The sequence below is a fragment of the Anarhichas minor genome, unplaced genomic scaffold, assembly GCF_050575085.1.
Source record: "Anarhichas minor isolate MPS153535 unplaced genomic scaffold, ASM5057508v1 ptg000008l, whole genome shotgun sequence".
Taxonomy (NCBI): domain Eukaryota; kingdom Metazoa; phylum Chordata; class Actinopteri; order Perciformes; family Anarhichadidae; genus Anarhichas; species Anarhichas minor.
The window spans coordinates 1,221,711-1,243,603 of NW_027466454.1; the positions used below are offsets into that span (position 1 = coordinate 1,221,711).

At 42.3% G+C, this 21,893-nt stretch overlaps 2 protein-coding genes across 5 annotated transcripts in view; both read right to left on the reverse strand.

The window, feature by feature from the left end:
- The window catches only part of uvssa (UV-stimulated scaffold protein A), a 53,694-nt gene extending 39,519 nt beyond the window's left edge, over nucleotides 1-14,175 (reverse strand). For 3 of the 4 annotated variants that reach the window (XM_076086803.1, XM_076086802.1, XM_076086804.1), the window contains exons 1-8: nucleotides 13,988-14,175; nucleotides 12,987-13,113; nucleotides 12,108-12,261; nucleotides 9,988-10,164; nucleotides 8,749-8,869; nucleotides 8,143-8,544; nucleotides 3,973-4,082; nucleotides 3,336-3,464 (exon numbers count right to left, since the gene is read on the reverse strand). In XM_076086803.1, coding sequence (XP_075942918.1) covers nucleotides 3,336-3,464; nucleotides 3,973-4,082; nucleotides 8,143-8,544; nucleotides 8,749-8,869; nucleotides 9,988-10,164; nucleotides 12,108-12,261; nucleotides 12,987-13,096 — 1,203 coding nt within the window. In that variant the 5' untranslated portion in view covers nucleotides 13,097-13,113; nucleotides 13,988-14,175. The remainder of the gene's footprint in view (nucleotides 1-3,335; nucleotides 3,465-3,972; nucleotides 4,083-8,142; nucleotides 8,545-8,748; nucleotides 8,870-9,987; nucleotides 10,165-12,107; nucleotides 12,262-12,986; nucleotides 13,114-13,987) is intronic. The other variant, XM_076086805.1, reaches the window with a different exon arrangement.
- Nucleotides 14,176-16,476: 2,301 nt separating this feature from the next.
- Nucleotides 16,477-21,681, reverse strand: sil1 (SIL1 nucleotide exchange factor). The gene is made up of 12 exons (XM_076086806.1): nucleotides 21,529-21,681; nucleotides 21,010-21,101; nucleotides 20,245-20,365; nucleotides 20,056-20,161; nucleotides 19,805-19,883; nucleotides 19,311-19,397; nucleotides 18,617-18,712; nucleotides 18,390-18,511; nucleotides 18,122-18,218; nucleotides 17,854-18,018; nucleotides 17,109-17,273; nucleotides 16,477-16,957 (listed from the first exon to the last, which is right to left on the reverse strand). The coding sequence occupies exons 1-12, from the start codon at nucleotides 21,605-21,607 to the stop codon at nucleotides 16,757-16,759; spliced, it is 1,410 nt and encodes a 469-aa protein (XP_075942921.1). The 5' UTR covers nucleotides 21,608-21,681; the 3' UTR covers nucleotides 16,477-16,756.
- Between the last annotated feature and the right edge of the window lie 212 nt (nucleotides 21,682-21,893).

Below are 21,893 nucleotides of genomic sequence, written 5' to 3' on the forward strand. Positions count from 1 at the left end.
CAGTTTGCAGCACTCAATGGATGCATATGGGATTCTCCTTATCATAGCTCATACTGAAAACTCCCTAAACACTTTCTTTAAGATACAACACTGTTTTACTATGTAAAGGTCTCAGCATGCTTCAAACTTCTTCAAACTTTTTCTTCCACCATCACTCTCATACAATAGACTATAATATTCCGACACAGTAGGTGGTGGTATGCACCTTCAAAGTTGGTTTGTGAATGTGATCAGTCACTAAACACAAAGAAGAAGCTGGACCTTATTCTAATTGGTCGAGAAGATACAGGAGAGGTGGCTATCTTTTACCTGAAAGGAGGCGCAAAAGCTACTACGCAACGACACTATTCCATCAGGCCACCAAAGATCGCTGACACTCTGACGATTGAGTCGACTTTTTCACAGACCAATTCAATTGTTTGTTAAATTTGTTTGTTTACTTGCCACCATGGTAGGTAGGTTGATCAATGTTCAACCCTGGTGTAAAGGCAAAAGTATTTATGGCTGGCAGACAAAAAGCCTGTCATCACTGAGAGGGAAGAGATGCGATAGATCAAACAAATGGGGAAAATGTCGCACACTTTCAGACACTCTGTGTACTCTGTTATCCACAAAAAACTGCAGAAGTAATTGTGTGGGAAAGAAAAAAGACAGCTCGAGACTTTGTGACCTGGACACCGACATAACATCAACAGTGGCAATGTTTGTATCATGTGAGCCAGTAGCACCAATCCCTGCGACTGTGGCTAAGTGGATAGCAGGGCCATCTTTCAATCAGAGGGTCGGCGGTTCAAACCCCGGCTCCGGCTCTGCTAGTCGCATGTCGATGTGTCCGTGAGCAAGACACTTAACCCCAAAAATTGCTCCCGTAGCTGTGCCTACGGTGTAGAAATGTGATATACTCTGAATTGTAAGTCGCTTTGAATAAATGACTGTAATGTAATGTAATTATAAGCACACGAAGTGGACCTCCACCACACTAATCGAGAGCATGGAAAGCATTTAGTTTCCCGGGATATCTGGGACTTCCACAACACGACTTCCACACGATAAGCCCCCTCTCCAGCGCGTCCAGCGCAATTCACACGAATGGTCCCCGGCGAGACCGGCGGCGCGAATGACGCGATTAAGTGTGGACACGGCATTAGGCAACATTAGGCTTGACTTAGTGCTGGGCGGTATGACCAAAGATTTGCATCACGGTATTTTTTAAGATTCTGGCAGTTTCACGGTATTATTTTTTTCCTTGACTGTGTTTCTATATAGGTTTATAATGGCTTACTCTACTGTCAGGAATACATAGAATATAAAAACATTTTAATGTCATGTATAAAGTAGTGCTGGGCAAGTTAACGCGTTATTATCGTGCTAACGCATTCATTAATTAACGCCGACAATTATTTTGTCGCGCGTTAACGCAGTTTTTATTTATTATTAAGCGGACATTTTTAACACAAGATAATGACACATTATTTGCATCTATTTTACATTATATTGGAACAGAGACCATCGGCAGCTTATTCACCAGCTATATGTCATATTCAAATATTCAGAGCCCATGCACTGAACAGTCTCCATGAAAAGAAAAAGAAGAAAAAAATTGCTGTGTGCATTTATATTTTCAAGTCTTTCAACTTCATGCATATGCTTCTTCATTCACCTCCGTCTAATTCACTCATTCAATAAACAAGCCTCTCTATCTGCCTCCATAACTCTCATCTCTCTCTCCAGTTTCCCCATTATGGAAGACATCATTGAGAGGCCCGTTGAGAAAAAAACCAATCGTGTGGTGTGTCAGTGGCCCGATAGAGAAGGACCCAGTAATGGAAGGCCTTTTAAGGCTAAAAAGGAAAAGCTAATTATGATAAAGGGGCTGTAAGTTGTGTGGTTATCGCAGTGCTGGGCCTGCTGGTGCAGCAGACTGGTCCCTGACAGTGATAACCAGGCAGAGTGAGACGGCCGGCGCTCTGTCACTGTCACTCCGCCTCTGTTCAGCTAAAGATGGATTCACGCACAACAACTTATATGCATTCTTTTTTTTCTTGTTTTTACGCATTCATTGGTCCTTTAAAACCTGAAATCTCTTTTAGCACAATAAGTATCCAGCAGGTACCGCCTCTCTTAAACACAGATATTTCAGCACAACCCTCTCAAATAAGCAAATGAGTTTAAGGTAAAGGCTTTCCAAATGGCAAGCTCTATGACAGCACCATTCTGGGTAGTTTGTACCTCCATTTTGTGCCAGCTCACTACAGCAGAATGACGATGCTAAGCTAGATATAGAGGCAGCCAGATAGACATATCAGCTGTCAAGCCATGGGGCACATTAGTGGTAGTGAACGGAATGAATGGGTACATCTTCCCCCTTGCTCCCCAATTTCTTCTCCCCGTGTCTGATGCATTATGCATTATGGCTGTGCCTTGCTATCTCACCTCTCCCAAATGTCTTTACTATTAACATTTCCATCCTCCCACTCTCTATCATACTTCCCTCTGGGAGAAATGCAGGAACGAACAGAGACATTTAAAAAGAAAATAAGAAGAGGGCGCTTTTTCAGAGCCACGCAAAGGAATAGAGACCAACAGGGAAGGACAAATGAACATTTTTTTTCAATCAATTTCAGCCTAAACACTTAATTTAGCTGAAATAGGAATCGGGCTATATTTCAAGATATGTCTTGTGGCAGCTCAGTAATAGTCTTAAGTGGACTTCATTGTGAGCTGGCTTGTCTTCTTCCAGTTTTCCACAGTTTAAAGACTATAGCTCTTTGATTCCTCTGTACACGACAAAGTCAAAAATTAACATGATGTAATAATGTCGGTCAGACTTTGTGTTTATCCAAACTCATGGAATCAGATAGACGTAAATAGAGAAGGACCCGGTTATCAACAAATGACTCCTCTATAGCTGTTCTGTGTAACTAACTCCCTCCTCTGTAAATGGAACATCTGTACTGTGTATAGTGATGTTGATTTGTAGTGGGATCCTGCCATCTGCTGGCCAAGCTCAATACCAGCAAAATATATATAGTGAAATCATCAGCCTGTGGGATTGTATTGTAAATGTAAACATGAGTAAAACATAAGTGTGTCAGTAATAAAAAGTGTTTCTTTTCCTAGATCATTAACCATGTGTGATTTCCCTCCATAACTGACTGCAGGGTGTATCTAATACAAGAATAACCGTCACTCTTTATTTGACATTGAACTACTCAAAAGTTTTAGACATTCAGCAGAGGTATACAATGAGCCATTACTGACTTGTTTCAAAGTAAATGTCCTGTACTTGAATCAGCTCAACCACCAGTAAGAATGTATTATTGTGTGTCACTCACCACTTTGCGGACCCTGGTCTTATAATCAATGTGAAGCTCTTGGTGTTTCTGCAGGGTAGCTTCTAAAGATCTTTTGAGATCCAGCGCTCTCCTTAACAGCTGCTGCTCAGCACCTGACTTGGCGAAGACCTGCATAGACAGACAGACAGACAGACAAACCTGTTAGACAGATCCAAGGCTTTCTTCAACAACCAATGAAAATTAAGACAAGACAAAAAAAGAAAAAGAAAAAAAAGAGTTTGGACATTGCAGATGTTTGTACCAAAGCATGTATTAGTGGAATATAACTGGGCTCTAAAGTCATACCACACTGTTTCCCATTCAGGGCCTAGATTGTGGTGGCCCGCCATAGTCTATTTTGTTCTGCAACTGTTTTATAATAAACTCAAAATATTTTTTCACCTCAACAAGTGGGCTGACTGGCTCTCGTCGGGGGCAATTCCGGTGGGAAACAGTGCATAAAAGCAGTAGTAGCACCATTGGCAGCAGTACTAGCAGTAAAATAAGGATTTGTATAACGGTAGCATTAGTAACTGTGGTTTGTCTACTCATCTTGTATACTATCTTCTATCCACATACTTTAATATGAGAATTTATCACACGACTACATATTTGAACCCTGTGTGTTTGTACTAACCTGAACCCAGCCCTGCACAGCTGGTAGGTGTTTGTTTGTTATCAGTCTATGGAGGTCTTTCACCGTGGCAATCACTGCCTCATTATCCTCTGTCTCCTTCACACGAAGACCTGGAAGGAAAATAAAATAAAAGAAACAATTAAATGATAAAGCAGTGGCGAAATGTCAGGGCCTTCAAGATATTCAGAGAAGGCCTCTCAGATAAAATATAACAAACGTATCCCATTAATTCTATAAATAAAATAAAATGTAAAATTACGCTGACTTGTTTCTGTTGTTTTCTGTCAATGCTTTTGCGCATTCAAGTGGTTTTGCATTGGAAAAGAAATGCAACTAATCAGATATTTTTCTACGAGTTTCCGGCTTTAGCTGGTCACGCCAGCCGGCTTTCGCTGGTCGATTCATCCATGACAAAGAAAGGAGGATTAAGTGAACAGCATTCGGTAAGTGACAAACTGCGTTTGTTTTTTACATCTACAGTAACTGTTCATTTATCTATCGTGTAGTTTTTATGAATATGAATGGCTCGCGCTTTAGCGCTGCAGTGTTGCTGGATTGATTCGTCATGCTTGACATTTTATGTGACTGGTTCTTGTCATTGTCTTAATTACATTGATTCTGACTTGTCCGTTAATGACGAAGCATCCCGTCATCGCGGGGTTATTTCGGACATTTGATTCTCTGTTTGAATCAGTAGGGAACAGCTAACTGCTGTTGTTTCCCCGCTAAGCTAGATAGCTTAGCCTCCCTGAACACACGCGGGGCCTCAGCTGTTTTTTGTAATTGTTCCAGGTTCAAAAGGTCACAGCCCGTTGTCTGTTACGTGAGCGCAGTCCACCGAAAACATTAGATTTCCCAACAATTTAAGCTTCTGCATTTTCTAAATGCACTAGTATTATTCAAACGTATTGTTCGGTTCGTTAGCCTCGTACCGAACGGTTTAATACGAATACGTGATGTTACAGCCCTAGAAACAAATAACTGTAGCTCAGTAGGACAGCGCAGAAGGCCCAGATATAAAATGCACGGCCCACCACTGCCTCAATGTGGCTTTACCTCAAGCTGTAGCAAAATTTTGAGAATGCTAAATTTTCTTCTCACACCTTTTTTCCAAGATTTTTTTCATTAAGATTAGTGTGCACTGTATCTGAAAATAAGGATGCTCTTAAGGATATGTTTCATTACATAGTTGAACAACATGATGAATTTGAAGATGCTGCAATACACAGTGCTGATGGCTACATATCAAACCTGGGAAACTTCGAATTTTGCTTTTTTCTTTCAACTTGTAACGAAATGTTTGCACATGCAGATGTGCTCTTTGACATTTTACAGTACAAGTCATTTGACATGCAGTTTTGTATGGCCAGGGTGGACGAGTTTTGTATTTGCATTGAGAGACAGAGGGAATGTTTTGATCAAATGTATGACGAGACTGTGCACAATACCGGCGTGCCACGGAGAGACTCGCTCACACTACAAAAAAGTTGCATGATGACTCTTTCTGGACAATATTTTAAATCAAGTGCAAAATCGGTTTAAAGATCACAAAGAACTTTCATTCCTTTCCCTTCTGGACCCCTAACAGCTCCCCAGCTTTAAGACTAAAACTGAAACCCTGAAACTGCCTTCTCAAGCCTGACAGCATGCAACGGGCTGCACTTTCCGACTACGCAATACGATATCCTGAAGCGGTGCCATTGTGTTGCACAGACACAGACTAGTGTGTACCCATCCACAGACCGACGGCCTCGTTGAGCGTCTGAATGAGACTTTGAAGTCCATGACCTGCAAGTTCATACACGATGATGTCCGCAATTGGAATAAGTGGCTTGGACCTCTGTTGTTTGCAGTGCGGGAGGTACCCCAGGCCTCAACGGGATTTTCTCCATTTGAGCTGCTGTTTGGCAGAAAACCATGTGAAGTACTGGACCTAGTTAAGGAAAACTGGGAGGAAGGTGCGAGCCCAAGCAAAAATGAAATTCAATACGTCCTGGACCTGAGAGCAAAACTCTACACACTAGGGCAATGTTCAAGGGAGAATTTGCTCAGGGCCCAGGAGCGTCAACAACGCTTGTACAACAGTGGGGCTAGGCTGAGACTATTTGCAGCAGGAGATACATTTCTTGTATTACTTCCCTCTTCCAGCTCCAAACTGCACTCTAAGGGGCCCTTTGTGGTCACACAGCAAGTGGGTGATGTGGACTATGAAGTTGTGCGCTCTGACAGGGGAGGGGCCACACAAATTTACCACCTCAACCTCCTCAAAAGCATGGAGAGAGGCAGAGCCTTTCTCTCTGGTGACTGTCGTGAAAGAGAAAGATGAGTTGGGGTCTGAAGTGCCAAATTCAACCAATCCAGCCTCGCGTCTTTGTAAAGAAAATTGGGAGTTAAATTAGGAACTATCTGATCAAAGACAGCCCTGTGATAGTCTGGCGACCTGTCCAGGGTGTACCCTGCCTTCGCCACATGTCAGCTGGGATCAGATCCAGCCCCCCCGCGACCCTGAACAGGATGAGCGGGTAACGATAATAGATGGATGATCAAAGAATGGAGAAATTAAAAAATGTTGGTAATTGACAGTTTTTTACATTTGTTGCTACATTTAAGTCAGAATCAAATACATCTAGTATTAAATCAGGTTTGATAACCAGCCCGATGCCTGAATGGTTAAGTACAGTATATAAATATACACTGAGTTGCCAGTTTATTAGGAACACCTAACTTAATCCATCCATTTTCCTCCGTTTATCCGGGGTCGGGTCGCGGTGGCAACAGGCCAAGCAGGCTGACCCAGACTTCCCTCTCACCGGCAACATGTTCCAGCTCATTCTGGGGGATCCCGAGGCGTTCCCAGGCCAGCTGGGAGATGTAATCTCTCCAGCGTGTTCTGGGTCTTCCCCGGGGTCTCTTCCCAGTTGGACGTGCCTGGAAAACCTCCAGTGGGAGGCGTCCAGGAGGCATCCTAATTAGATGCCCGAACCACCTCAGCTGACTCCCTTCGACGCGAAGGAGTAGCGGCTCGACTCCAAGTTCCCTCCTGATGACCGAGCTCCTTACCCTATCTCTAAGGCTGAGCCCGGCCACCCTACGGAGGAAGCTCATTTCGGCCGCTTGTAGCCGCGACCTTGTCCTTTCGGTCACGACCCAGAGTTCGTGACCATAGGTGAGGGTAGGAACGTAGACCGAGTGGTAAATTGAGAGCTTTGCCTTCCGGCTCAGCTCCCTCTTCACCAAGACGGTCCGGTGCAGCGCCTGCTTTACTGCTGCAGCCGCACCGATCCGCCTGTCGATCTCCCGCTCCATCTTACCCTCACTCGTGAACAAGACCCCGAGATACTTGAACTCCTTCGCTTGAGGTAGGCACTCCGTCCCCACCTGGAGGGAGCAATCCACCGGTTTCCGGCAGAGCACCATGGCCTCAGATTTGGAGGTGCTAACTCTCATCCCCGCCGCTTCACACTCGGTTGCAAACCGCCCCAGTGAATACTGGAGGTCATGATCCGAGGAGGCTAACAGGACCACATCATCTGCAAACAGCAGAGAGGCCATCCCGAGACCTCCGAACCTGACGTTCTCCGCCCCCAGGCGGCGCCTAGATATCCTGTCCATGAAAGTCACGAACAGGACCGGAGACAAAGGGCAGCCCTGGCGGAGGCCAACACCCACCGGGAACGTGTCTGACTTATTGCCGAGAATGCGGACACAGCTCCTACTGCAGTCGTACAGAGACAGGATCGCCCGTTGTAACGGGTCCGGCACCCCATACTCCCGCAGCACCCCCCACAAGAACCCCCGAGGGACCCGGTCGAAAGCCTTCTCCAAGTCCACAAAGCACATGTAGACTGGTTGGGCAAACTCCCAGAACCCCTCCAGTAGTCTTGCGAAGGTAAAGAGCTGGTCCACTGTTCCACGGCCGGGACGGAATCCGCATTGCTCCTCTTGAATCTGAGGTTCGACAATGTTCAATTGTTAGACTAAACTGTTGAATCAACAATGATAATCCTGGGAGGTATAGTATGTGATGCATTTGTAATATTTAGCATGTGTCTATTATTTTGTCCACCCCCAACGGAATCATCACCTGTAAGACACTGTCAACATCATAAGCTTCACTAAAGATTGTATTAGTAGCATTATAATGTGCGAGTGTATGTGAGCTGCACCCACCAGGACTCAAGTTCAGGTCCAGACTGTAGGCGTGAGAGATGAGTCCAGAGTTCCGAATAAACAAGTCTTCATCAAGAGACTCCCCCTCCTCTTCTTCACTACTCCCCTCCGCCTCGTCCTTATTTTCTTCCTCCTCCTCCTCCTCCTCCTTCTTTCCCTCCCAATTGCTTTTCTTTTCTTCTCTGCTCTCCTCCTTCTTTTGCATCATTCGTTCTCTCCTGTCATCCTTCAGGTCTTTGCTGCAACAGGGCTGTTCCTCAACTGATAGACATTCATTGGCTGGTTGGGAGCTGGGAGGGCTGCTATTGGTTGTCTGGATGTCTATAATGTCAAACTCAGGGAAAAGCAGGCTCATGCAGGATTCCATCTCCGTCAATGTTGCCTCAATTTCCTGGTATGACTCTGACAAAGAAACAATATGTAAATCTCATGTTAAATCTTTGCTTCATTTGGAAAACTCCCAAACGAAACAACGTTCATCCAAGATCTTGACGGGATTTTAGACAGTACGCTGGACTGTCAATTTGGTCCAGTCTAGTTCATAAAGAATCAGTTATTGTTATTATTGTCACTTGACAACGTTTTGATGACTGATGTGGTGTTTACCCTCCATGTCTTTGGAGGCTGCCTCTACTCTCTCCTTGTAGATTCTCTCCATTTTCCTCTGTCTCTCCACCTCCCTCCTCCTCTCTGCTACTGTCCTGGCCTCAGCATCTTGGAAGTCCACCTGACAGCAAGGACGCATTACACACAACATGGAGCATGTTAATCAATTTGGGAGACACCATTCAAGTAGATAGCAACAGTAGCACAGGAAAGGACTGATACTTAACGGAGCAGGTATATATCATAGAGTGCAGGGTTCAGTAACTTTAGGCACACGTGCCAAAGGCTTAACCAATGGCTTAACCAATGGCCCATACTAAGCGTGAAAGAGAGTTTTTTGGAAATGATGAAGTGCTTTCTCATCTGCATGCCAAATGACCTCTTTCACAACCATAGGCAGTGATTTACGGTAGTTTGGCTAGCTCACAGCCACCGCTCTGCACTGTTTTCATACAGCAATTTCAGCTGATAAAGTCGTCCCTACCGGCAGTGTCATCGCGGCAGGCTAGCACTCACCGTCCGGTTCCCCCTCAGGTAAACACCGTTAGCTCTGTCAGCAAGTTTGCCATAGTTTGTACTGTTAGCGCTGTGCCATTAGCTATGAGCTACCGGCTCAGGTGACCCCATGTTGAGAACCGTTGGGCAATAAAAGAAAAAAAAAAATTAATTGAACTGTTTTCTGCATACAAAATGCTAGGGGGATTTCGTTTTTTACAGTCTTAGTTACATCAATGATTAGTAATAACATTGATGTTGATGCATCATACACTGCAGTGCTCCATAATACAGCAGCAATAACCCTAGCAGAAACCAGGAAATTGGCATGTGAACTCCTGCATATGCGCACATCGCAATGTCGACGATGAAACGTAAATGGTGCAGACCTATAAACTCTGTGGTGTTATTAAACTCGTCATCTATAATATTGTTGCTTATTTTAGCCTCTGGTTCCTTTATGTTTTTTGTCTATTGTTGTGTTTTGGTAAGTAACCTGTTTGTACTTGTTTTTTAGAGATATTGTATCTCAATGGGACCATTCTGGTTGAAAAAAGGATTAAAAAAATATTCAAATAAGCTTTATAGGCAAAATATTACAGCTAAAATGTGACACACTTTAATAGACCTTCCAGCATGCAGCTTTTTATATTATGGTGTCAATCTCAATGTAATTCATCAACAGAATGTCACAGGACAGTTTGTTTGGCAGAGACAAAAAAAGGGAAGTTTAATCCCTCTCACCTTCTTAACCTGTTTGAGAAAGTGGTAGCCCAGTGCTAACTTCTTATAAGCTGCCCCATAAGAGGTCTGCCATGATTGGACAGTCTGGATGGCCAGGGACCTGAGTTTCCTGGCTACTTCCTTAGGAGGGGGGAGAGGCTGCTCTGAGTCAGTCTCTACCGTCAACTCCAGGAACTCCTACAGAAGAGGGACGAGTGAGAGACACAAGGAAGGGAAGAAGGATGGGAACATGACAACCTGACTTACTATTCCAATAATACACATACAATTCAGTATCTATGTTTTTAAATCAAGATTAACATTTGATTTTAACTCCCCAGCTTACACAGAGACATTTATTTACATAACTGACTTGGAATAAAGAAGACCTGAATAAGACCTGTGTATGATAGGCTGACAGGTTACACTGGCATGGAAACAAAATTATGACTACACTCTTTCTGAGAAAATATGTATTAACCAGTACAAAAAGATGAGGTGGTGTTACTGTTATATACAGCGGGTAAAATAAGTATTGAACACGTCACCATTTTTCTCAGTAAATATATTTCTAAAAGGTGCTATTGACATGAACCTTTCACCAGATGTCGGTAACAACCCAACTAATCCATACATACAAAGAAATGCAAACAAATTAGTTCAGAAATTAAGTTTTGTGTAAAAAAATGGAATGACACAGGGAAAAAGTATTGAACACGCTTACTGAAATTGATTAAATACTTCGTACAAAAGCCTTTGTTGGGAATGACAGCTTCAAGACGCCTCCTGTATGGAGAAACTAGTCTCATGCATTGCTCAGGTGTGGTTTTGGCCCATTCTTCCAAACAAACAGACTTCAAATCTTGAAGGTTCCGTGGGCCTCTTCTATGAACTCTGATCTTTAGTTCTTTTCATAGATTTTCTATTGGATTCAAGTCATGTGATCATCTGGGCCATTCTAGCAGCTTTATTTTATTTCTCTGAAACCAGTTGAGAGTTTCCTTGGCTGTGTGAAATGTCCACCCTCGTTTCATCTTCATCATCCTGGTAGATGGGAGCAGATTTTTATCAAGAATGTCTCGGTAAATTTTTCCATTCATCCTTCCTTCAATCATATGAAGTTTGCCAGTGCCGTATGCTGAAAAACAGCCCCACACCATGATGCTCCCACCTCCAAACTTCACTGTTGGTTTGGTGTTTTTGGGGTGATGTGCAGTGCCATTTGACCTCCAAACATGCTGTGTATTATGGCATCCAAAGAGTTCAATCTTGGTCTCATCTGACCAGACTATACTCCCCAGTATTTCACAGGCTTGTCTAAATGTGCAGCAAACTTTAAACGAGCTTCAACATGCTTTTTCTTCAGCAGTGGAGTCTTGCGTGGTGAGCGTGCATACAGGCCACGGCGGTTGAGTGCATTACTTATTGTTTTCTTTGAAACTATTGGACCTGCTAATTCCAGGTCTTTCTGAAGCTCTCCACAAGTGGTCCTTGGCTCTTGGACAACTCTTCTGATAATTATTTTCACTCCTCTATCAGAAATCTTGCGAGGAGAACCTGGTCGTGACCGGTTTATGGTGAAATGATGTTCTTTCCACTTCCGGATTATGGCCCCAACAGTGCTCAATTGGTTTCAGAGAAATAAAATAAAGCTGATAGAATGGCCCAGATGATCAGCTGACTTGAATCCAATAGAAAATCTATGGAAAGAACTAAAGATCAGAGTTCATAGAAGAGGCCCACGGAACCTTGAAGATTTGAAGTCTGTTTGTTTGGAAGAATGGGCCAAAACCACACCTGAGAAATGCATGAGACTAGTTTCTCCATACAGGAGGCGTCTTGAAGCCGTCATTATCAGCAAAGGCTTTTGTACGAAGTATTAAATCAATTTCAGTAAGCGTGTTCAATACTTTTTCTCTGTGGCATTCCATTTTATTGCACATAACTTAATTTCTGAACTAATTTGTTTGCATTTCTTTGTATGTATGGAGTACTTGGGTTGTTACCAACATCTGGTGAATATTTCATGTCAATAGCACCTTTAGAAATATATTTACTGAGAAAAATGGTGACGTGTTCAATACTTATTTTACCCGCTGTAAATACCTGAGATGAGCTATTGGTCTACATGATGCCAGTACCTGGAAGTTGTCCACCAGCAGCGTTCTAAAGTGGTGTGATCTGGAGAAGAGCTCACTGGCGATCTGGAAGGCAGACAGTCGGACCTCAGCATGTTCTTGGTTGAGCTGAGATATCACTGAGTGGTACACGTGGTCTATGCAGTCATTAGACACTCTGGGAGGAATGAAAGACAGAGTGAAAAGTTAAGTTCCATATAACATGTATGAATATTTTTGTGTTCTTATAATCATGTGAATTCTAACTTTACCATGAATATCACTACAGCGGCGAATTAAGGCAATTGTAGGTAAAAGAAATGAAATATATATATATATTTTACTGGTACTGTCAGTACTACTACCATTGTTTATTGGTAGTAGTACTAAAGTTTCTCTCTTGAATTTGAGACTTTAATCTCAGATCATTTTTAGTTTTTTCTTCGCAGATTTATGACTTCAATCTCTGAATATGAATTTCCTATTTTGTTTTTCGCAAATTTTAAAAGTTTTTACTCGGAATATTACCCCCAGCTCTGTAAAAAAATGTGCCTACATTGGCCTATATCATAACTATTGTCTCAGATTGGTTCGGGGTATAAAAAAATCAATGCAGTGGCGTATATGTACAGTATGTTACAATGTTTCACTGACTATGGAGAATATTATGCATCACCAAAAATGTATTGAAACCTTTGCACAGTGGGATTAACCTGCAAATGGGCCCAGAGCAAAAGTGTGACGTCAGTCCTAACTCAGAATTCTGAATATGTACTGTGTATTAATGGACTACTACTTTGGCTTTTTTCAGAGAGGAGGAACTAGTAAGTACTCCATGGTACACAGTGACTTATGCCCGAAGTATCTCTCTGGGTAGAAATGTAGCCTCAGTTAGTGACATACTTGCAGATCTTCTTGATTTCCTTCATGCTGTCCTGGTTGAGCTGTGGTTCTCCTGATGTGGTAAGCTGCTCCACCAGCTCTGACAGCCTGTCCCTCCGAGACAACTCCATCTAATTCATTAACACACCTGTGAAAGGGGATATACTGCTGACTAAAAGGAGTTTACCAAGAGTGAAGTTCTCCAGCCAAACCATTCAAGGAGACATAATACAAAAATATCTAAATATCTGCAAAACTGAAAAAAGTGGGACGTGAATCCTGGTATAACCACGATCAGCTACGCAAGTCATGGGGAGATGCAGACAGAAAGAAAGACAAAATAATATGAAACTGTTGTATCTACGAAAAAATGTCATATGTAATGCTTAACCTGTACACTGTAAGATCTCTGATGGTTATTGAAGCCTGTCATGTAATATTAAAACAAATACTGAAGATTATTTAAAGTATCACAGGTGTCCTCCCATTGTAAAATAAGATTTATAATTGTTCATGTTGATGCTTAAAAACAACTATACTACAATATATTATAATATATTTAGTAACGTTACATTGCGAAGTAACGTCATATCATACGTTACACGGCTATTTCCTGGTTATATAGAGGTTTCGTAAGCTTGTCATCTACCACCCACTAGCAGTACATTTACTGTACTAGACTGTAATGATAATCGAGTGAGCATTGGGGCTACACCTTCCTATATACAGACAATGCAGAAACACACAATGTATTAACATGCAAACAGTTCCATACAAGTAACGCTAATTATGTAGCCAGATAACGCTACATCACATTTTGAAATACTTATCTTTCTGATTTACATTTTAGCATTTTTTATGAAATTTAAAAGGAAACATAAAAAAGTTATATTATTATACAACTACACATTTCTAGAAAATGTATTTAAGTCAAAATTGCGTTGAAGTGAATTTATAGCTTTGCTAGCTGCTACAATGCTAACAAACGTAAACACAGGTTTTCGGTGTCGCAAACCACTTACCAGCAAGTAGCTTGTTTTATTAGGTAAGGTTACTGAAACTCAGTACATTTTCCAGCTGTTAGCTCCAACTGATCAACGCAACTCGTAGTTCATTCATGACACACGACATTATATTAACGCCTGCTCTTTAGCCCCGTTTTTATGTTAACAACCGTTTATTTACCTTCCTCGAGACACACATATTTCCGTTAGCTACTTGTACTACCGGTTTGACTTTTCAGAATAAAAGCATCGATAAGGCCGCACCCCCTGTACGGCACGTGGACCAAATACATACGAAGGACCTCCATGCACTCATAATGTCGTATACAGTCTAATGCAAATTAATAATACTAATACAGTTTTTGTTTTATCTGTGATTCTACTTTTATAAGTTCTAGTTTAGTGTGGTATGTGCTGTAGTAGTATGGTGGTGCCGAATTACAATATGCTGTGTTCTGCTGGGAGACATCTAAAATGTTGTGCCTGTACAGTGCTGTTGGCTTTGAAACATTCATCAGGGCTTAGCTCTTATTATGTGTCTGATGGCAATTCAAGGGTGATAGATGTGTTGTCAGATCACATCAGATTATAACTGCAGAATTGACCAGTCTGGAATAGGTACCAAACCTAATACAATACTGTACCATGTTACAATTCAGTGACATCATGAAATAAGAAGTATGAATAAGATGTGTGGTTTTTATATTATGAAGTGAATGACGGTTACTGACGCTGGCTGCTATAACAACAGATGAACATCTGGGAGAGAGAGAACGCAAACACAATCTAAAAGCAAAACATGCTGTTTACACAGCAATGTTTATTATATATATATATGTATATATAATGTATATATATATGTATATATATATATAATTTATTTTGTACCCAAAATCACAAATTTGCCTCAGAGGGCTTTACAATCTGTACACATACGACATCCTGCTTTAGAGAAACTATATCATTAGATAACTGATGTTGGAGGTGTTCTGGGCCTAGTAGAATAACTTGTCCGAGTTTAACATCAGGAAGTTGCAGGTCATCCAGGTTTTTATGTACTTAAGACATGCTTGAAGTTTAGTGAACTGGTTGGTTTCATCTGGTTTGATCGATATATATGATTGACTATCATCTGCATAACAATGAAAGGTTATAGTGTTTTTTGATATTGCCTAAAGGAAGCATATAAAGTGAATAGAATTGGTCCAAGCACAGAACGTTGCGGAACTCCATGACTAGCGTTGGTGTTCATGGAGGATTCATCGTTTACATACAAACTGAGATTGATCTGATAAATAGGACTTAAACCAGCTTAGTGCGGTTCCTTTGATGCCAATGTAATGTTCTAGTCTCTGTAACAGGATGTAATGGTCAATGGTGTTGAACGCAGCACTAAGGCCTAACAGGACAAGAACAGAGTCAAGTCCTTTGTCTGATGCAATTAGAAGGTCTGTTATTTTTACCAGCTCTGTCTCTGTGCTATGATGCTTTCTAAATCATGACTGAAAATCCTCTAATATACTACCGTGATGTAGAAAGCCACACAACTGATTTGCGACTGCTTTCTCAAGGATCTTAGAGGGGAAGGGAGGGTTAGAGATCGGTCTATAGTTAGCCAACACCTCTGGATCGAGAGTGGGCTTCTTAAGAAGAGGTTTAATTACAGCTACTCTGAAGGACTGTGGTACATGGCCTGTTAGTGAAGACAGGTTGATCATATCTAGTAAAGACGTGCTAACTAAAGGTAACACTTCTTTAAGCAGCCTAGTCAGTATAGGGTCTAAGAGACAGGTAGAAGGTTTAGACGTAGAAATTGTTGAAGTCAGTTTGTCAAGGTTGATGGGAGTAAAGCCATCTAAACATATATTAGGGTTTACAGCTGTTTCTAAGGTTACTCTATTTGAGGATAGATCAGTACTGGTTGAGGGTAGTAGATTATTAATGTTCTCTCTAATAGTTATAATCTTATCATTGAAGAAGTTCATGAAGTCACTACTACTGAGGCCTATAGGAACCATAAGCCAGAACCAGGTCGAGGGTCTGGTTAAAACAGTGAGTGGGTTTCTGTACATTCTTACGGAAGCCAATCAAATCTGATAATGAGAAGAACGCAGTACTAAGGCTGTCATTATCAATATTCACATGAATATTAAAGTCACCTACAATAATGACTATCTGTTTTAAGGACTAGATTTGATAAAAACTCTGATAGGAATTCAGAATACGGACCTGGGGCCCGGTACACTATAACAAATAGAACTGGCTGTATTGTTTTCCAGGTTGGGCGTGAAAGACTAAGAACCAGGCTTTCAAATGAGTTATAATTTAGTTTAGGTTTATTAATCGGCTTGAGTCAAAAATGGCTGCCCTCCTTGGCCGAGGTGGAGTATAGCTTTGACTTTTAACACTAGAATTCCTAGTATAATTTGAAGGTAACCCTACAGGAAATCCACAAATACAACATCATTTTTACATAATTAATTCATTCTTAAATTATGAACACAAAGTCAAAAATACACCTTTATTCTCATCCAGGCCAACAAATAAAATTTGGCTGCTCAAGCTCATACTGACTAACCAATGAATCCACCATCTACTGGGCCAGCCCAACATTTGTGTCCTCAAAGGTGTGCCCCTTGTCCTTTAGTTGCATGCAATAGACTCTTGTCTTGAGGAGTTTGCTCTTCTGTTGTTGGCCATGCGTTTGAAGAGTGATGGTTTCATCCACGCAGTCAATAAGTCTCTCTCTCTCTGCATTGTCATGTAAAATGCCACCGTGCAATCATCTCATAATTTCATTTTGACTTGTAGAGCATTTATAAGTTCTACAATCTCTGCGAAGTAGCTGTTCTCCTCTCCTACAATCATTTCTGACTGGACCATTTCCTGGTACTGGTCTCTGAGAGAGAGCAGAGAGCCCAGCAGAGACCTGTCTGAGCGGTAATGATCCAGACACATTGGAGCCATCGCCACCAACGCCCGCAGAGCCTGAGAGAGAAACGACAGAAGCACGCAGAACAAGCGCATTTCATAAATATTTGTTTAGCCATTCTGGGTTTCTTAAAAGGCATATATGGGTCATGTAGTATTAAAGCCGCTTATAATTTGTTTATCATCAACTTTATCAAAGTCGGTCTACCTTCTCTCTGTAGTCATGCTCAGTGGACTCCAGCAGCTGTGGGACCAGACTGCACCAGCCCTTATCCAGCAACTCCCCCTGCAGAGACACCTTAGAGTACTGACGCACCCGCTCCTCATGGGAGGCATCCAGCACCCGGTCCAGACCACCCTGAGAGATCAGCTCCTGGTGGAGCAGGACAGACCAACATCATCTAGGAAGTCATATTCTACATCCTCAACAAGGGCCAAACTCCTAGGCAAACCTAAAATACAGTTTGTATAGATGACTACCTGAAACAAAAAGCGAGTCACAGAGAGGCCGAGTAGGAGAGACTAACATGCGGACGCGCTGGCCGTCAACGACTCACAGATCCAGTGGCTACATTTTGTATATCTATTTGCAAGAAGGATAAACAACCACTTGTGGTGGATACCACGCATTCTAAACGTTCAAGCGACTTTCACAACAGCGTCCAAAGGTGATCAAAAGCGTTAAAACAGCCATAAACTGCATTAAAACGGCGACAAAACAGCGTTAAAACAGCAATAAACAGCAGTAAGCTGTGGCGATAAAACAGCGGCGATAAAACAGCGGACTCGCTCCCTTACCCCCTCTCCTTCCATTCACTAAACTAAACTACTGAACAGCTGATATCCCCATTGCTGTACCCAACACCACGTGACTCAATTACCATAAGTGAACGAAAAAAGGTTTACAGAAATGACACAGGCTATACCTGGCTCCTACAGTTTGTTTGTTGTACCTTCTCACTGATCATGTCATACAACATGGTGACAATGCGTGTACGCAGAACTCCACCTCCATCTGCCCTGAACAGCTCTGATAGAACCTGCAGCCCTCCATGTGACAGGAAGTGGCGCTGTGCGTAGGGGAAGTTACGTAAGAGGGAGGCCACTGCAAACAGAACCTGACAGGAGGACAATCACAGACTGAAAACATTACACCTGAATTGCATGTATCTGTACACACCTTCTCAACAATAAAGTGTAATGCGGGTTTGTGTTCAGTACCTTCTTTTTGACTCTAAGGGGCTGTGCAGTGGCCAGTACGGTTAAGAGCATCTGCAGAGCCCCACTCTCCACAGCCTTCACCTGAACCTCCGGGTTACTGCAGGACAGAAGCTCTGTTAGCAACCGTTAGCTACCACTGACAGTGATATGATGCCGAGTACACATAAAGACACAAATATGGATTTTAAACAAGAGGACACATTGATGTGAAGCAGCTGCTTACACAAATGTGTGGCTGCTACTGCTAAACTAAGCTGTTTGTTTGTACCTTGACACAGCAGATCCCAGAACAAAGGCAGAGCTTTCCTGAAATCTGAAGTCGGTGCTGTTCAGACTTTCTACAATGAGTTGGAGACCCCCCATCGAACACAGGTTCTGAGCGTTATCCACCTAACACACAAACATGCAGGCAAAGTTAGCAACTTACATCACCGAACACATCTGTAGGCTAACTTGTAGGTTTGAATGTGTATGAACGCATGCGTGTTCGGCTACCTGATGCACCAGATACTCCAGCTCCAGCAGGATGCTCAGCTTCTGCTCCGTGGTCGAGTTGCTGCTGTTAAACTGGTCCAACAGGCGCTTCATTATCTACACACCATCACAACTCGTAAACAACAGCGGCTTTACAGTAAAAAAAAACAACAATATTAGCTTATGTAATTAAAGTATTTGACTGTGAAGCAGCTGCAAGAGGAGATCCCATAGCTTACTAACATCTCCAACATGCAAGTCTCTGCACAGAGCTGCTTTCTGAGCACTATGAAAAGGTCAGATGTCTTAAGCACAACTTGCCCTCTCCGCTGAATGGTAGCTTTGTCATAATTTCAGCAATAAAAAAAAACCTAATATAAGCTCAAGTGCATGATTGAAACTACACCATATCCTATGACGATACTAGCACTACTATTATTTTGATTGATTACACCTGCAACTACAAATGTTTTCACTGTCAATTAGTCTGCTGATTTTTTTCTCAATTCATCACATAAGGTGGACTGACCTTTAAGGTGGACCAGCTATTCTCATTTCAGTGACAAGCCGCTCCTCAGAGTTTTAATCAGTTTAATCCGAAGGCCAAATTTCGTAATTGTGAAAACCTTAAAAAGTGGAATAGTTGGTCTCCCCTGATTTTTTTGAGTTACATGTAATACAACACTTATAGATAACCAAGAGTACTATCACGTGCCTGAACATCAGTCTCCACCAGCAGGTCCAGCTGAGCAAAGTCTCTCTTTAGCTCCTCCAGGGGACGGTACTGGGATGTAACAGTGTCCTACGAACACATGGCAAAGAGAGGACACTTACAGCACAGTAGAAGTGTGATATGTTGTTTTAGTTATGAATAAAAAGGGGAAAATAGTATAGTAGTAGATATTTGGAGAAAAAGATGTAAATATTCTAAACATAGCGTACACTTAAACTGATATCGACTTCTTTGTGTGGCTAAAATACGTTTTTCCCGTGCACAGCAGTACATTATTTTGCTCCTGTACATTATTTTGCTCCTGTGCCGGTTCTCCCGTCTGTTTCTCCACACTGGGGGTGTGCCACCGGCTATCTAGTGTAAGTGATACACCGACTATGGACCTCATACAACCCCACTTCAAAAAATACAAACTATCCTTTTACTCGAATATTGAATATCTGTGCTGTTAACTGTTGGTCTGTGTCTTTGCTCACTGGGCTCAGGTCCTCAATCTTCTTCATGGCCCGTTTCAGCTCATCAGGACTGATGGTGGACCGGATCTCTTCAGTCTCTCTGCAAAGACAGACCTTTACTGCAGATAGAATATTCAGATTGTGTCCTTCTCGAAGCAAGAACACTCAAGGCTGCAGTAACTGCTGCTTCTACAAAGTATGCAATAGGTGAAATTAAATACTTATTGAAGTCACTTGATCTTTAAGGAAGGGGTGTTTTCCTGGACCCATACCTGTGTTCTTGTGTCCAATATTTAAGCTGCTCTTCTCCCAGTCTGACCTCCCTCTGTCCTGTTTGCAGATTCAGCCTCACATGGGAACCTGCTGGCACTGCTTGGCCTGTGCCACACACACACACACGTCTAAAACAGAAGAGTCTTTTTGACTATGACGAAGTACCAGTCCACCCTGCAGTACATTACCTGCTTTGAGCGTTTGCCAATCCTCAGTAGGTTGGACCACCTCTAGATCTCCTTCATCAACAGTCACCTCTGCTTCTTCATCAGCACCTCCTCCCTCCACCACAGTTAATGCACAGTCAGACTGCACACACAGAAAACAACATCACTTTTTTGAAGTTTTGATACCAACACAAAAAACCGATTTGCTTTTAATAAGACTAACTATTATGCATGCTTGCATATTAGTTTTTAGGAATTAAACCGATTTATTTTCCCTGCAATGGTCTTGGATCATGGAGTGCATAAAACCCAAATTCCTTCTCAGTATTTGAAATCTTACTGGCCCTGATAACAGACATCATCCCATCATTAATGTACCCCAGTGTATCTTCCTGTTGGAGAAAGCTGGTTACATTGCTGTCCAAAGAATCAACAGGGCAGCATTGTTCTTGATAAACTGTCCATCTTTGCAGCTACTTTTGGTGATGAGGGAAACTCCTCTTCCCTCAGGAACTCCAGTAATCCTCAAATCAAGACTCCTCTCATTAGTTGAACACTAAAATCCAAATTGTCAGGTATTTTCCTGCTGATGCACAGAACCTCGTGATAACTGAGTTCGAGTTGCTGTTCCAACTTATGGCTTTCGTCCCTTGAATATCAAAGTTGAACTACACATAGAATACCATCCAGTGGCTAAAATATTTCACCCTATTGCATGCTCGGTCCCATCCCAAACGTGATGTAATGTAATGCATGAAAAACATTACATCATCCAGTAGAACTCACCTTCTGTCCAAGAATGCTGGCTATCTGACAGCAATGCAGCAACAGGAGAAGAGCGGCTCCAGCAGCACTGCAGGATATCAGCTTCATGGTGACTGAAACAGGAGGGAGCACAGCGATACAGCCAAACCGATACCACCTGTGTCCGCCTGCTGAATGTGGAGAATAAACTCTTTCTCCCCAGCCAGACTCCATCTACAAATATGCTGTTCTAAAGTTACCTTGTTCGGGCAAGGGCACAGTTACATTTGGAACATATAAACGTTGTCTTTCTTGAACTTTTATTTGACTTATTCTTTTAGCATTGCCTCCTGGTATTACACGTTAAGAGAGTTAGATGTATGACTACCAAAGGTTAGGTGTCCAAACGGAATTAGTCCGGATTTTGAACTGAGTTTGGCGTGGCGTAGCACACCTTCCCATGTGTGACAGCAACCAAGCAATAAAGGGCAAAGATACCCAGACTGGATATGAATGTAAGAGTAGTTAGAGTACACCGGCAGAGCTAGAGCAACAACTCACCGGTTCCAGTGACATCAGACACACTCAGCACACCGCGCTTCCTCCTGAAGGCTTCTGTCACTGGCCTCTGAACTCTCATTGGTCCACGTGGGTCTTCGTCTTCTTCTTTAGAAAGCTCTTAAAGCGGTGGCACGCGAACATTGCTGCCACCAGCTGGTCCGGAATGGTAATTAGCCAATATGATATGTGTCAAATTTGACACATTATATCATATTGGCTACATTTATGTAGCTCTTTAGACATTTTACATAAAGTGAGAAACATTGTCACATGCTTGTAACTAGTTATTCAATTAGGCGTAGAATGAAGCATCTTCTCTCTTTACATTTACAAATATTCAAAACAATTCACCTCATGACATGACT

What these genes read in the sequence shown, in the direction of transcription:
- sil1 (XM_076086806.1), bottom strand. Translation starts at nt 21,607, where the DNA reads ATGAGAGTTCAGAGGCCAGTGACAGAAGCCTTCAGGAGGAAGCGCGGT. An exon ending in TGGAGTATCTGGTGCATCAG is followed by an intron (nt 18,512 to 18,616) that starts GTAGCCGAACAC and finishes TTTGTGTGTTAG; the next exon opens with GTGGATAACGCTCAGAACCT. An exon ending in ATGACATGATCAGTGAGAAG is followed by an intron (nt 17,274 to 17,853) that starts GTACAACAAACA and finishes CTGCTCCACCAG; the next exon opens with GAGCTGATCTCTCAGGGTGG.